The sequence below is a fragment of the Triturus cristatus genome, chromosome 9 (genome assembly GCF_964204655.1).
Source record: "Triturus cristatus chromosome 9, aTriCri1.1, whole genome shotgun sequence".
In the NCBI taxonomy this organism is placed as follows: domain Eukaryota; kingdom Metazoa; phylum Chordata; class Amphibia; order Caudata; family Salamandridae; genus Triturus; species Triturus cristatus.
In genome coordinates this window covers 1,011,757,875-1,011,771,788 of record NC_140592.1, presented here as the reverse complement: position 1 = coordinate 1,011,771,788, position 13,914 = coordinate 1,011,757,875, and the positions used below count along the sequence as shown (strand labels likewise).

Below are 13,914 nucleotides of genomic sequence, written 5' to 3'. Positions count from 1 at the left end.
CTTCTACGTCTTTCAGTTGCTCGTAATGTATATGTCTCCAGCTGCAATATTTGTACTTTATCCTTGTGCCCTGTAAGGGAAACCCGTGGGAGTCTACATCTGAATATGTCTATGGGGCCACCCTCTTTACACTTTATTATTGGTTTTATCTGCCTCTAAGATTAGATCTTGACTGCAACTAAGGTGGATGAGTAGCTTGCACGTAAATGGAAGCACAGCCATAGTGATGGAAGGATGTCCATACACAGTACCTTATTAGAAAGCAATTTCACATCCTCCTGCAAGATGGAACCAGTTGACCATGACTTGATGGCGGTAGAGCGATCACGGCTAGTAACACCAGATTTAGTTAAAGATGTATCTTTAGTCCATAATGCAAGGCATGGGTTTGGTTTACATATAATGGATGCAGGTGAATGAGCTGCTTAAAGGTCGAAAGGTGCGTGTTTCTGGGATGGAGTTTTAGATGATGAATATGATGGCCTTAGATCCATGGGATGTGTGGAGAGTGCAAATGATGATAGTATCTAATGGATTGTCCATGAAGTATCAACTATAGCATGATAGACAGTCAAAGGTATTCATCAAATGTATTTCTAATTGGATGGACAATGTTGTGTTCGGATTTCTCAGCTGCCTCTAAAATGACTGCAGGAGTTGTGAGTAGAATGATGGATTGTAGGTTGTATTGTTTTCTTTTACATTGTCACTAATGCCCTGTCATTCTTCTAAACCTTTCACCCAATACAGTAGTCAATGCCAACATTTGAATCTGTTATTTTTAGATTGCACATAGATCACTATTGTGGCTGCTAAACTGAGCTATGTTACTGACTTGTCCTCAGTCCTTTAGAGTTTGTAGGTTAGTGTTTTAACTTTTATGAACCTTGTATTCTTTTTCTGACTTTTTCTGCAGGGTTTCTGCTCGTGGCTCACCTCAATATATCATATGAAGTAAGTAATGTCTTTTCAGAAGGACTAAAAGCTTTAGATTGTTTTCTGGCCTTCCAGATGTGTTTTCTATAAATGCATAGTGGCTAGGATTATCTTGATACCTGTATTGTGCAGTGAGGATGGACTATGAACAGTTTCCGAGAGCGATGTAATATGTGGCAGAATTTTGTAAGTATTAGTAAAGTATGGATCTTTTGAAGGCTATGCCATGAAATTATGTGAGGGTCTATTAGAGGTAGAGATATATAAGGTGTAAATACAGACAACACCCATAGTAAGCAAGTAAGGGACAGTTGAAAATAATTTTGATGAAAGAATATGAGAGCATGAAACTAGTGAAGTAAGTGGCTGTGGTCCATGTGGAAGTGTCAACATGGCAGATAGCTTGGTCACCTTGGGGCGAGGACCTTCTCCACAAGACCACCACCTGGGGTCATGGTTTGTTGTGGCAGAGGGTCTGTTTTTTCTGTAAACTTGTCTGATTTCGCCGTGTTTGTATCATCAGCCTTTGTTCTCTGAACATTATTCTTCCTACTTTAATAGCACAGAATCTGCTTCTCTATCTCCTGATGAGAAATCAAGGGTTGAACGGTTGATGAAGGATTATGTTTATGTGCTAGTGGTCAGGTAGATGGCAGACTTTCTGCAACTTGTCTACTGCCAGCTAGCTTCCCTTTATGAGACCACTGATCTAGACTGAAGTATTACAACAAACCTCCTTTGAATAGTAACTTAACTTCTGTATTCAGAAATTACATTGTTCAATATAGGATTGTAACCAGCAGTGAAATATTTGAACGTTTTAGTTCCAAGTATTCCAGAGAGCAAATTCTCTTCCACATGGTCCATAAAAATAATACCCATATCAAAAACCAGTCCCCTCATTGAATGAAAAAACAGTGCCTTCATTGAAGGAGTTGTATTTGTTGACTTTGTGTTTCAAGCAACATTCTGGTTGTATTGAGTGTGCGCTGACAACAATCAGTTGCATAGTTTCATATATTTTTTCAACTCTTTTCTAAGTTTGGATAGGTTAGTTTTTCTATTACAACATGAGGTTTCTTTCAATAAATATACATAAACTGTTTATTGCTCTTGGGCTTATTTTTTAAGAATTTATTGGATGAGAACCCTCCAACTCCTCCCTGAATTTGCACGTTAGCTAAAATGTGCTTCAGCAAATGTTGGGAACTATCTTTGCTGGTCCTCAAATCCGTCCTCAAATGCTTTACTGTGTGGTCATTCCTTTCCAATCTGTTTTGAGAGCCACCCATTGTAGTCATCAACCCTTTCCCTGTAATATAGAATACCAACTGGTCTTCAGACCCATCCCTGTGAAATATGATCCCTCTTGGTACTCAAGCGCAACCCTGTAAAAGGGTTACTCCTCCCACCCAGTCTTCAAACACTTTCCTGTGAAGCATTAGCCCAGATTATCCTCAGTCTCTTCTCTCTGCGGGAAGGTAGTCCTAGGTTCCTTAATTAGCTCCCTTAACGCATCCTGTGGTCCTCAGCTCTCCCATTTAGAAGTCCTTTAATCGTGGTCTTCAAAGTCCACCATAGTATGGATTGTCTCCGATGCCTCAAAAATGGTAGTTTCCCATTCTTATTCATCACCCATTTGCAGGCATCTTCTCTCATGGCCTCGCCCCTGACAGTGGGATCCTGAGACATCTTCCCAGACTGTGTAATTCCTTTCTCTACTGACACACAACGTCCATAAAAGAAAACACATGAGAAAATCAGAAGAGCAGCATGATGGAAGCCATCCTCTCAATGCACTTGTGCTACTCACCTCTGTAGTGGTCCGTTTTAACAGGTTATAGGTGTCTACCATACAACTCCTTGGATATTTGGTGACACATTATCAAAACGGGCATGGCTGGATAAGAGTCAACAGGACCTGGCTACTCAATGGCTGATGGACTTCCAGGCCAGAGGTTTATGGTGATGGAGCAAACTGAGGATGCCTTAGCTTAAATCTTGTTCTGCTTCTTCTTCTAAATGAGGCGTCAACCATGAGTTTGGTGGAGCAGGATCCTCCACGAGTTACAGCAGGAACCTCACTCCACTAAACTCTAAACAATGCCCTTCATTTAATAACCATGCCACTTTCCAGCTTTGTAAAACCTCTAATTTAATTGGTTGCCTTCACAGTGAAGGTAAAATGTATCTGACCTCAAGAACACAACCAACCTCAGAAGCAAGAGTCTAAAGCACTGCTTCACAAACGTAACCAACACCATTCACCATAAATACTTTTAAATCGCTTATTCACTTAGAGATGGGTGGAGTGAGCAGAGAATAAGTGAACCACAAAGCTTCAGAGTTTGTAAAACATGATGGAAAATGATGGGCCTGATTCACAAAAGTAATCTGAGACAAAATCCTAACTTAAGACTTTCGGTATTCACAAAAGGCATTTAGGAGTAGTAAAGTTAGACTTTACTGCTCCTAAATGCCCTTTGTGAATACCAAAAGTCGTAAAGTTAGGATTTTGGGTTAGATTACTTTTGTGAATCGGGCCGATGTTTTTTACAGGGCAATTTTGCAAATATATTCTGCTAAAAGCCAAAACGTTTTATGGCAATTCTTCAGATGCACTAATAATATGTTGCAACAATTCAGGGTGTGCCACAATGCCCATGAGTACAATTTTTCCACAACCACAAATCACATGTGCCCATCTGAAAATAGTGCCCCAACTGAATCACTACCTGAATTTGATTTCACCTGGAAAAAGGAATCGTAGGCCAGGAGAAATTATTAGGGTTGTGCGAAACCTGACCAATTTTGGGCAATGAAGTTAGCAAAATATATATTTTTTTTATTAAACATGCGAAATGCCTAAAAAAAACTAGACTGTACAAAAGAAAGACCCACAAAACGTACTTTTTGTTGGAACATTCACCAGCAGAAAAGGTTTTTCAGGAAAAATGAAATATAAAATGTTGGTTAAAAATTCTGGCTACTGGTGCAGTTGAGTTGTAAATTGGGATTAGCTCTAACCATGGAATTGTAATCCTGCAACTCTCTAGAAACTACAACAGTTTTATATATTTGGCATCACAAGAGATATATGTTGTACAAACAACCCCATACCTTAAAATATACCTATAATCCATTTTACAGAGACCTTCTATGGTCCTTTAGAAGACGTTAGCCACAGACCATGTGGCTATATTGTAATCATAGGACTTTTACGGGAGGGGGGGTCTCTTTCAATCCCTGCATGTTCTAAAAGTACACCCATGTGCAACGCTCTGCAGTTTGCTACTCCAGTTAAGTGTCAGACATAAGGGAAATTTTAATTTCAAGGTTGCTAAAACTAATTTGTTCATTACAGTACAGTACTGGTTTTATGTGGGGCATATTACGAGAATTGTCTAAGTGCAAAGCTGTTCCATGAAGGGGAGCACCTATCTCTTTTATCCTTTCTACTTTTAGTTACCTTCAAATATGACACTCGTTTACTGTGAGCTTTCTCCTGCCTCTCAGAGTTTGAGGTCACATGGCACCTTTGAGTTCTTTGCCATAACTTGTGAAGGCACTTTTGGCCCCACATGTTTTGGGGTCTTACTGCATTGCTATGTTCATGGGCTTGATAGCCAGCAGTGGCCGGTGCAGGTAAGCACGTTGGGGCAGGCAGGGGGATATCGACAGACCGCTGAATAGGGCAAAATAAATAAATCCTATTCCGTCGCCTGTCGACATCCCCCTCTGCAGCACCCCGCCCCACCCCACCGCGCTTACCTGCACCGGCCGCTGCTACTGCTAAGTACAGATTGCCAATATAATTTGGTTACCAGATGGCTCAGGTGATCATCACCATAGCGGCGAGTCTGCAGGAACTGGCCAGAATATGCTCCAAAGTTTGCAGAAGCAGGCCGGTGTATTTAAATTGGAACAACTGCCAGCTTCCGCAAACTTTGAAGCATATTCTGCTTTATTTCTAGTAATCAGACTTTTCAACCTTACCAGTAAGAGATTGTAACTGCTCCTACAGAGTGTTTAACGCCACCAATGTTATGACACACTCATCAGACTTTCTCACGACTTTCCCTATTCTATGTTTACTTCGCACCATGGCGACCACCCTCCAAGCCATCCGATAAACCCCCGCGTGATAGTGGCTTTCTGTACTATGACGGACACGGACTATTTTCCCTCAGTCTGTTCATCCGTTTGCGGTTGGCCGGTTCCGGTGGATCAACCACCTAAAGACCCTGTGTGGTCTCCTTCTGCCCTCCTACAGTGCATATGCTAGTATTTTCACTCTTCCACTGTCCTGAAGAGGCCTTAAGTAATGTGGCCAAAACATGTTGACACTTCTAACCAGGAGGAGTTCTTCAAATACACTAAAACAAATCTGTAGACACACACTAGGACTCAGAGGGCAAGATTGTCTCTTGTGTGTGTACTCTGTATGGACTACCTTCCCTATGCACTGTGCTACAAATGAAAAGTACAGCCATAATTGTCTAAACAACTGGAAGACTAAAGTAAAGTTTCTAGTTGGCGCATTTATTGTTTTCATTTCATGTTATGTTTTATAAACGTAGTTGTATGTTCCTTTTCCTTTTGTTACCTGAATTTTGTATGTATATCTACAATGTATAATGTTAGTTCTTTACATCCATGCTCCCCCAAGGTACCTAGACCAAGAGTGATGATTAGTCTGCTTGATAATAAGTCACAATAAATGATGCTTTGTAAATTAAGATAAATTTATATTCTCACGGTGTAAATTACTTTTGTTACAATTGGTTCCAGCATTATACCAGTTTGTCTGTTAATACTATCCTTAGCCCAGCTTATGTGGGATCACTAGGGCAAACCGCTATAAATTTTTACATGACTCACGCTTACAAGGCCATCCACAATGCCGGACCCTCCTACATCAACCATCACCTGACTTTCCACCAGCTAACCAGACAACTGCGATTGACCTCCCTCGCACACTTCCCCCGCATCCAGCACAGCTGCGGTGGAGGTGGTTCTTTTTCCTACCACTCTGCCAAATCCTGGAACGACCTCCGCTCCACCTCCGAACCTCCCCCCTAACTCACCATCTTCAGGAAGGGACTCAAGAGCTGGCTCTTCAACTAATTTTCACCAACTCCGGTGCCTGGATCAGTGGCGGCTGGTAGGGAACAGTGGTGAGTGAGGAGGGGGGTGGGGAAGTTTAGGAAAAAAAGACTTACCTTGTCATCGCTCGTCACCAGCCTTAGCCTCTTCTCTCTCCTTACTGTTCTCCTGGCTCCCGACAGCACCCAGTCTCCCAGACTTACCTAAGCCAACCATGATGCTGTTGTCACCATGACCGCAGCGTCGTGATTGGTCTGAGCGCTGTGGTTCGGCACTCAGACGGGGACCGGGAGACTCTGCATGTTCTACACCCAGGCTGTACAATAGAGCCGGTGGAGAACATGCTGAGTGCACATGACGGTTTGGCCGGCCCAAGACGGCTAGCCAAACCGTCATGCACACTTGGTGCAGCAGCAACCACTCCTCCTCCCTGTGACAAGCCCAGCACTGCCCCATCTTGGCTCGCTCCTAACAGAAGAAGAAAATGATAACGTAACGTTATGTTATCATTTTCATTTTCTTTTTACACCAAGTGGGGCGACGCTGATCCGCCTTAGCAGAGGAGCCGTCCCTGGCCTGGATACTCCCCGGGGTGAAAAGCTGAGCTTTATTAATTCCGATTGATTGATGTAAAATACGTTTTATTATCTTTTTATCTCAGTTACCAAGTTTGCTGAAATGGGGCTGCCCCAAGTTTTAAGCTCAATTTAAAAGCTGGACTTTTTTGCTTCTGGTTGCAGGGATGAGGAGATCCAAAACAAGTGCGGTGTTGATGCCACTACCTACCTCTCATTCCAGCGGCATGTGCTTGCGCTTCTGATGATTATGTGCGTACTCTCCATTGCCGTGATCCTACCAGTCAACTTCTCCGGAGACCTGCTGGGTATGAATGAGGTTAAGATGTAGTGTGGCATGAAAATAGACCACAAGACCTATTGATAGTTGTCTGGGTGGAGAAGCTGGAAGATGAGCCTCCTGGGAGTGGTTGTCTCTTCTGAGGAGGGCAAACTCCTGTTTTGTATTTGAGGGGTTGGGTTGAGCCTCCTCTGACTGATATCATGTAAGCTGGGGATGTAATGCCTTTCTCATCTAGAGATGGTATATCACTTCTAAGGTGATGTCAGTATTCATCTCCATTGAGAGATGAAATGCGTGTTGAAGGGTAATGTCTGATGTGGGTGTAGCACCTAGATAGTATTGCATCCTGTGTAGGTGAGTGATAAAATGATTTGGTCCAGTGTAATTTTAGTTCTTAGTCTTCCTTCCATTTATCCACATCTCCCTTTGGTTCTCTTTAAATCTCAGCCTTCTTCCTCAAGGGTCTCAGCCTTCTTTCCATTGGTTTTCAGGCTTCCATCCACTTTCTTCTGGTTCCCATCCACTCTCTTCTGGTTCCCATCCACTCTTCTGGTTCCCATCCACTCTCTTCTGGTTCCCCTCCATTCTCTTCTGGTTCCCGTCCTCTCCTCGTGGGTTCCCATCCTTCCCTCTTTTGCTTCCTTTCTTTCCTACTTTGCTTCCCAGCTGTTACTTTCACCTTCACCGTCTCCTGGCTTTTAAGCCGGGCATTCAGGACCTGATCTTCGGTGTGTAAATGTTTATAATGGCTTAGACCTTGGACACTTTTACTTTGTGTTGTGTGTGTCAATGGATGTTTGAAGTGAAATAACCTGTCAATGTTGCAGTTTAGGTATAGATATTGAGTTTTGTGTCTGAAGATCTCAATTCAGTAATAAAAATGTATAATCTAACACTGACACTATACCTTTCATTCCCTTTCTTACAGGTGACAGCCCAGCTCATTTTGGCCGCACCACCATTGCTAATGTGCCTACACAGTATGTTGAAACAATCCCAGACTATGGGAGAGGGCGTGGGTTCTTGGTCTATTGCTGTGGTGGTTGTGATATCTCATCTGATGTCTTGGCAGGTTCTGGGGCCTCTTCTGCCACTGGGAATGTAGTGACAATGTGATGCGTGCATTCCAAGACCTTTTCTTGTTCCATCGCTCAAGTGATGTTTGGCCGATTTCTGTCAGTGTCAGGATCTCTAGAGCAGAGCATATGTTGTCCTCATTATGGCTGTTTTTTCCAAATTAGTTTGAGAGCCTGTGAAATAATTGTGCTTGGTTCGGGGGACCCCCTCTTGTCCCTCATGACTGGTGAATTGTTAGGTTGCCCATTCTTGACTCTAGATGAGGCCCATCCTCCCTCAGTGGTACAATTTGAGTTGTGCATGTGAATTCTATGTATGCACTGAAATTATTCATTCATTGTAGATTTATTTTTATATTAAAGTTGTACTTTATTTTATTGATTTATATTTTACATGAGAAAGGGTTAGGCGTACGTTGCCTTCACTATCTTACCAAATTGTAATAGGCATTGTCAATTTTACTTATTTCAGAAATTACGTGTCTTTACCTTGCTATTTCTGGTCCAGGGAATATGCCATCCACCCTTCATCAGTTAAAATGTATCTTCATGCACTTGCATAGTGAATCAATCAGCTGATCTTTTTTCATATTTAGTCTTCTCCGCTAATATAGATCAACCCCCCATGTAATGTGGGAAAGGCACTTAATTTCGGGTATGGTGAAGATTTAGCACACTTCATGCTTAGTACACAAAACTGTGACTGTGCAACATTAATATAGCTTTGTTTCTATTGAAGTGGGCACTAACTCAACATTTTACATAAGTATTGAAGCATCCATCGATTATTGCTAGCATAGACATGAAATAGATCTTTGCAAAATGTCCAGGTTTGGAAGACGGACGATGTTCTGGTCTCTGATGTGCCTAATGGCTACATTTTGTAACTTCTACAGCAGCTGATCTGGTTTAGGGCAGGCGCTGTGGTTCAGTAGAGTTGTGTGAAAACTGGACAGATGTAGTATTGGCGCAAAGGGTATGTGGAGGTTGCAACGATGAAAGGTAGTTGCAGAGCAGAAATACTGTGTCTGGTAAGATGTTTTGTCACTTTACAAGCCATTGTTTAGAAATTAGGATAAGTTACAATTCAATGAAAAGCGTAGAAAGGCAAAATGGGCCTTGCAGTTTCTAACTCAATGTTTTCAGATGCAAAAGATCATGTTTACACAAAGATCTCTTAACTCAGGAACACTCAGGGAAGATTTAAGTATAAAAATAGCGTATATTGATTTTCAGTAGCTAGATTTTGCATAAGACTTCATCATGGTGGAAATAGCCTCTTTTATGAGGAATATCACACAGGAATAATTGTAATGGTGAAAAGAGCCTCTCTTATGGCTATAGCACACAGGAATTATTATAATGGTGGAAAGAGCCTCTCTTATGGCTATAGCACACAGGAATTATTGTAATGTTAGGAACAGCTTCTCTACCCATACATAGACCTTTGTCGGCCTACTCTTCTCTCATGGTTTTCCTACACGTGGCTTCCTCAGCAGGTTACCTGCTGTCTTCCACATCTGCCTCCTTTTCCCTGTCCACCTTCAGGAGTAAACCTCTGTTCCTTCAGTCAGACAGCTGCCAGAGATCGTTCGGCCCTCAAAGTCTCTACAAACATATGTTGATAGTTTGCATACCAGATTCAGGACAGAGATCTCACATTTGCGTCTGTATTCTAACATTCCTCTGCTAGACATGCCAGTATGACAGGCCCCTCATACGTAATCACCAGCTGACTGAAGAACCAATGTCTGAACCCAGAATTTCCCGACTCACCGAGCCCGCCAGGCCACTACCTAAAACACTTCTCTTCGAAAGCACCCCCTTTGGCAGGTGTTGGGGGAGCGTAATTGTTTTTTTGGCCAATGCTGTTGTTACTTTTTTACAAGCATTATGTGAACACGACCCAAGAAGATCCTTTGTGGCTCTTTGATTAGTGCAGGTGTGGGCTAATATACTAATTCCTGCCTGAATAAACGAGGAAATTAGGATCCTTGCATCTCCCTCAATTTACCTTGGGATAATGCGAATAGGGTGCGTAACGATGCCGGAGACTCTCAGGACTATTTATTTCATTATCATTGTTGGTTTCACCACAAATGCCCAGACATACAAGGAATTCCCACTGTTGATCCTAAAGCCTTTATTGTAAGCCTAAATTAATACAGAGTAAATTAAACAAAATAATTGCCGAAATCTGAAATGGTAACAATAGCATAGGCATAAAATGTAAATATTATGAAAGAATTGTTGCACTCAGTGTAGTCTGGATCTGTGTCTTTCACTGCACAGCATCCCGTGCACAAAGGATTGTCAGTTCTTTGAAAGATTTCATATCAAAGTGATATTTTACTCCATTACAAATCTGTTGTTCAAAATTTAAAGATGCCAATGTCCATGCTCCAGTGCATTTTGGGGTTCTCCCTTCATCAGGGGACTAAGCAGCTGAGGAATGCCCTAAACATAATGATGCTATTAATAATTAAGCATTATGCTACTAGCAATATTCATCAAAGAACTGATGTGTAAGAAATGTTATGCTATGTTCCAAATAATATGCGGATTGACAATCATCACATAAACTAGGATTGTTAAACCAAATAATGTTCACACATCTAATGACAAAATGATTATATTGAAGAGCCCATTCAAAACTTTTTATACCATTTCTTTGCTACAGGCTCTATATGTTAAATCAACAGGCATTCACTAATTCATGATTAAGCGTATATATACGACAAACACACATATACAACAGCGATACACTAATTAAATGTGTCCTGATTTCAACTGTGTGTTGAGTAAAGCAAGTATGGGGGACAGTCCAATAAACAAATTAAGTTGCTCTTCTGTGTGAGAACATAGTAGGAAAAATATCCATGTCTCTCATTTGGGCAACCGCGGTCTAAACAAACAAGCATTCCAGTTGTAAATCATAAACATGTCAATGTTTCTAATTGTCCTAACATTAAATTAATGAGCATTGCACATTCCAAATTTAATCTAAGTTTCAGTGTAGCGAATGTAGGGAACCAGTCCTAGTGTATATGTATGACATTTCTATTGCACAAACCTAACCAAAAGGCAGTTGAGCGCTGTATAGGGTCAAAGACAAGCAACAAGTAATAGGAGAGGTAGCTGGGTTATGGACAGTTAGTTTATTGGAATTTAATGTTCTATAAAGAGGTGAGCTTACAGTAGGAATATTACTCACATCTCCCATGCGGGCAACCAAGATCCAAGTTTGAGCACAGGAATCAATATAACAAGTCCCAGGAGGCGCCAGCTGCTGATCCACTGATGGAAAAAATACCAGTATCCAAAGGCTGAAAGCGACGAATAGCATCCAGTGGCCATTTTAAATCCGAAATGAGTTGGAGCAAGACATAGGAGAAGTGTTATGAACAGGATTGTGTCATGCACACTAACTGTTCTGGTGGTATGGTTTCCATATTGGAAGGACCTTTTCCCCAAAAAATAGCTTTATGGTACCTCAGAAAGTAAACAAAAAAAATGATCAGAAAAAACAGCAGGCACAAACGTGTCATATCGTAAAATAAACTCATGGTGTATGATCTTGTAGATTACAACAAAGTTGTTTAGGCATAAAAAGAATCCACCTATGTACAGGTAGGAAAAACTACAAAAATTGGTAAAACTGGCAAATGAAATTTATAGCTTCAACATACAATAAATACATCTAGTATAAAACTATAAACATGGTGAACATAATTTCTAGGTTATCAATCGAATAATTGAATACTCAAAGAAAGCATGCCATCTCAATGCAGTCATTAAAACCTTGGGGTGCAAGCTGGATAAAGTTCTGATCCAATACTTTTCTCTTTTCACAGTTTTACGTTACTGTCTTGGTCCATCTTGGACTGTACTGATTCAATCACCTGAAAACGTAATTGACTCACTTGTTTCTCCATGTCTTGGAAAGAATCCCTATATGTCTAATCCCTGAGCATCAAAGTATCGTCATTATGAGGCTTTACATATTTCAATAGGATCAGATGAGATAGGAACATGTTTTTCATTTTGTAGGGCCATCTGCAAGATCAGGCTAAGTTATCTCTATTGAAAAATATATTATGAGACAAAGAGCAGGAGATGGCATTGGATAGCACAACTTGAAGGTCTGAGGCTCTAATGTCTGGAATGTTATAGTTCCTTTCCCAACCTCAGAGAGGGTTGTGAACAGGAGAGACATATACCTTGTGATTGTGATGTAAGGTGAGAGAAATGTGAGCATTTCCTAGTCCACTCATGTCAAAACTTAAAGCTATTGTGCTTTCCCCTAAGCATCATCTATTCAAATAAATATATGAAACTATGAAGTAGAAGCATATTATCAAAACACCCCATACATGTAATGCATGCAATACACATTGTGGCACAGTAATGATAATAAGTGCATTAACTAATGCAAATGAACAAAGACTTCATGAGCCTAAGCAAATGCATGATATATACACCGGGCCCCTAAAAGACGCATAAAGCAAGACAAATGTGACTAAGTGCGCCCTGATTTAATCAGCCATACAGACACGAGGAAATCATTGTATTATGTCATTATATACTGAGCATACTGACAAAGTGCATTTTACATTTCATTAACAGTTATGAACCATTATACCAAATATTAGTCTAATAATCTTCTTCGATAAACAACCGTCATCAGAGCTTTAAACCAAACCTTACTCTAGCCCTAGGTTTAACCCAAAATACTACAATAATCTTGAACCTAAAAAGAATCCTAAGCGTATGCATTCCCCTGTCCACAGCTGGTGTCCTCACATGTCACATATCCTGAACCAACCATTGAGAAAACAGTCCTGTCCCGTGCCAGCAATGTTTGCAGTAGGCTATTTCAGTATCATGCAAAAGAGAAATGTATTCTCTCCACTTTCCTCATTACATTTTCCTGTTTTTATTCTCACTGTTCATTTTCATGATGTTGGAGTGCAGCTGTGCAGAGTGTGTAGTCTGTAGTGTGCAGTGCTCTCAGTGGCTCTTTCAGGGGGTGTTGGAGATGGGTGGCGTGAGCATTGGCAGTGGAAAGAGTTACTACGCAGGCTCGGGCTCAGATGTGACGGGAAGCCCCATTACTGCTGGGTACCTTTTATTTCTGGACCATTACTAGCCTGTTTGGAATTAGATTGTTAGTTGGCAGCGTTAGTGATTGGTGTTTCCAGAGGGGAGGCACACGCGGGATGGTCTTTAAGTTATTGAAGTGCTCTGTGAATTATCCACATGAGTAACTGTCTTCTCTCTTCATTCTTTCCTCCTTCATGTACACCTCCTTTACTCCCACCAATCATGACTCACATTTTGATACCCCTGCTCTTCCTGGTCTGTCATCAATCTCATCCTCCATGTGCTACACTTACATCAAACCCTTTATTATCCATTTTATCTCTCACACCTTTTACCTTTCCTCTCTCAACTTCCATCCAACACTCCAATATTTAACTTTTCCATTACCTTTCTCTTTTTCATTGTTTCTCTCTGAATCCTTCACTTGTTTCACTCCCCATTGTCTCTCATACTCACTACCCTATCTTCTTCACCTACACTTCCCCCATACTCTTTGCATTCTGCTCACTCTGTCCTATTTCTGTTACTATTTGTTTCTTCCAATCTGTGTGTTTTCCGTCCTTGTGTTCTTTCCATTCTGTGCTCACATTCTTTCCATTTACACGCTCTCCACTTTCTACCTTGCTTCTTCTCTCCCTGCCCCTTGTCCTTTCTCCACTGTCCTTCTGCTCTAACGCTGTATCCTCTCTGCCCTTACATTTTGCTGCTTTTCCCCTCATTATTCTGTTCTCTTCCTACCCTGTCTCAACTCTCAATCTTTCTGGACAACCTCTTTTCTCACCCTCTGTTTCCCATTGCTGGTCCTCCTTCCCCTGCTTGCATCCCCTTCCCACCC

At 41.3% G+C, this 13,914-nt stretch overlaps 1 protein-coding gene across 2 annotated transcripts in view; it reads left to right on the top strand.

The window, feature by feature from the left end:
* Window positions 1-13,914, top strand: part of TMEM63C (transmembrane protein 63C) — a 537,448-nt gene that overhangs the window by 310,060 nt on the left and 213,474 nt on the right. For both annotated transcript variants that reach the window (XM_085626682.1, XM_085626681.1), the window contains 3 exons: window positions 917-954; window positions 6,783-6,925; window positions 7,829-7,880. In XM_085626682.1, the coding sequence (XP_085482808.1) occupies window positions 917-954; window positions 6,783-6,925; window positions 7,829-7,880 (233 nt within the window). The remainder of the gene's footprint in view (window positions 1-916; window positions 955-6,782; window positions 6,926-7,828; window positions 7,881-13,914) is intronic.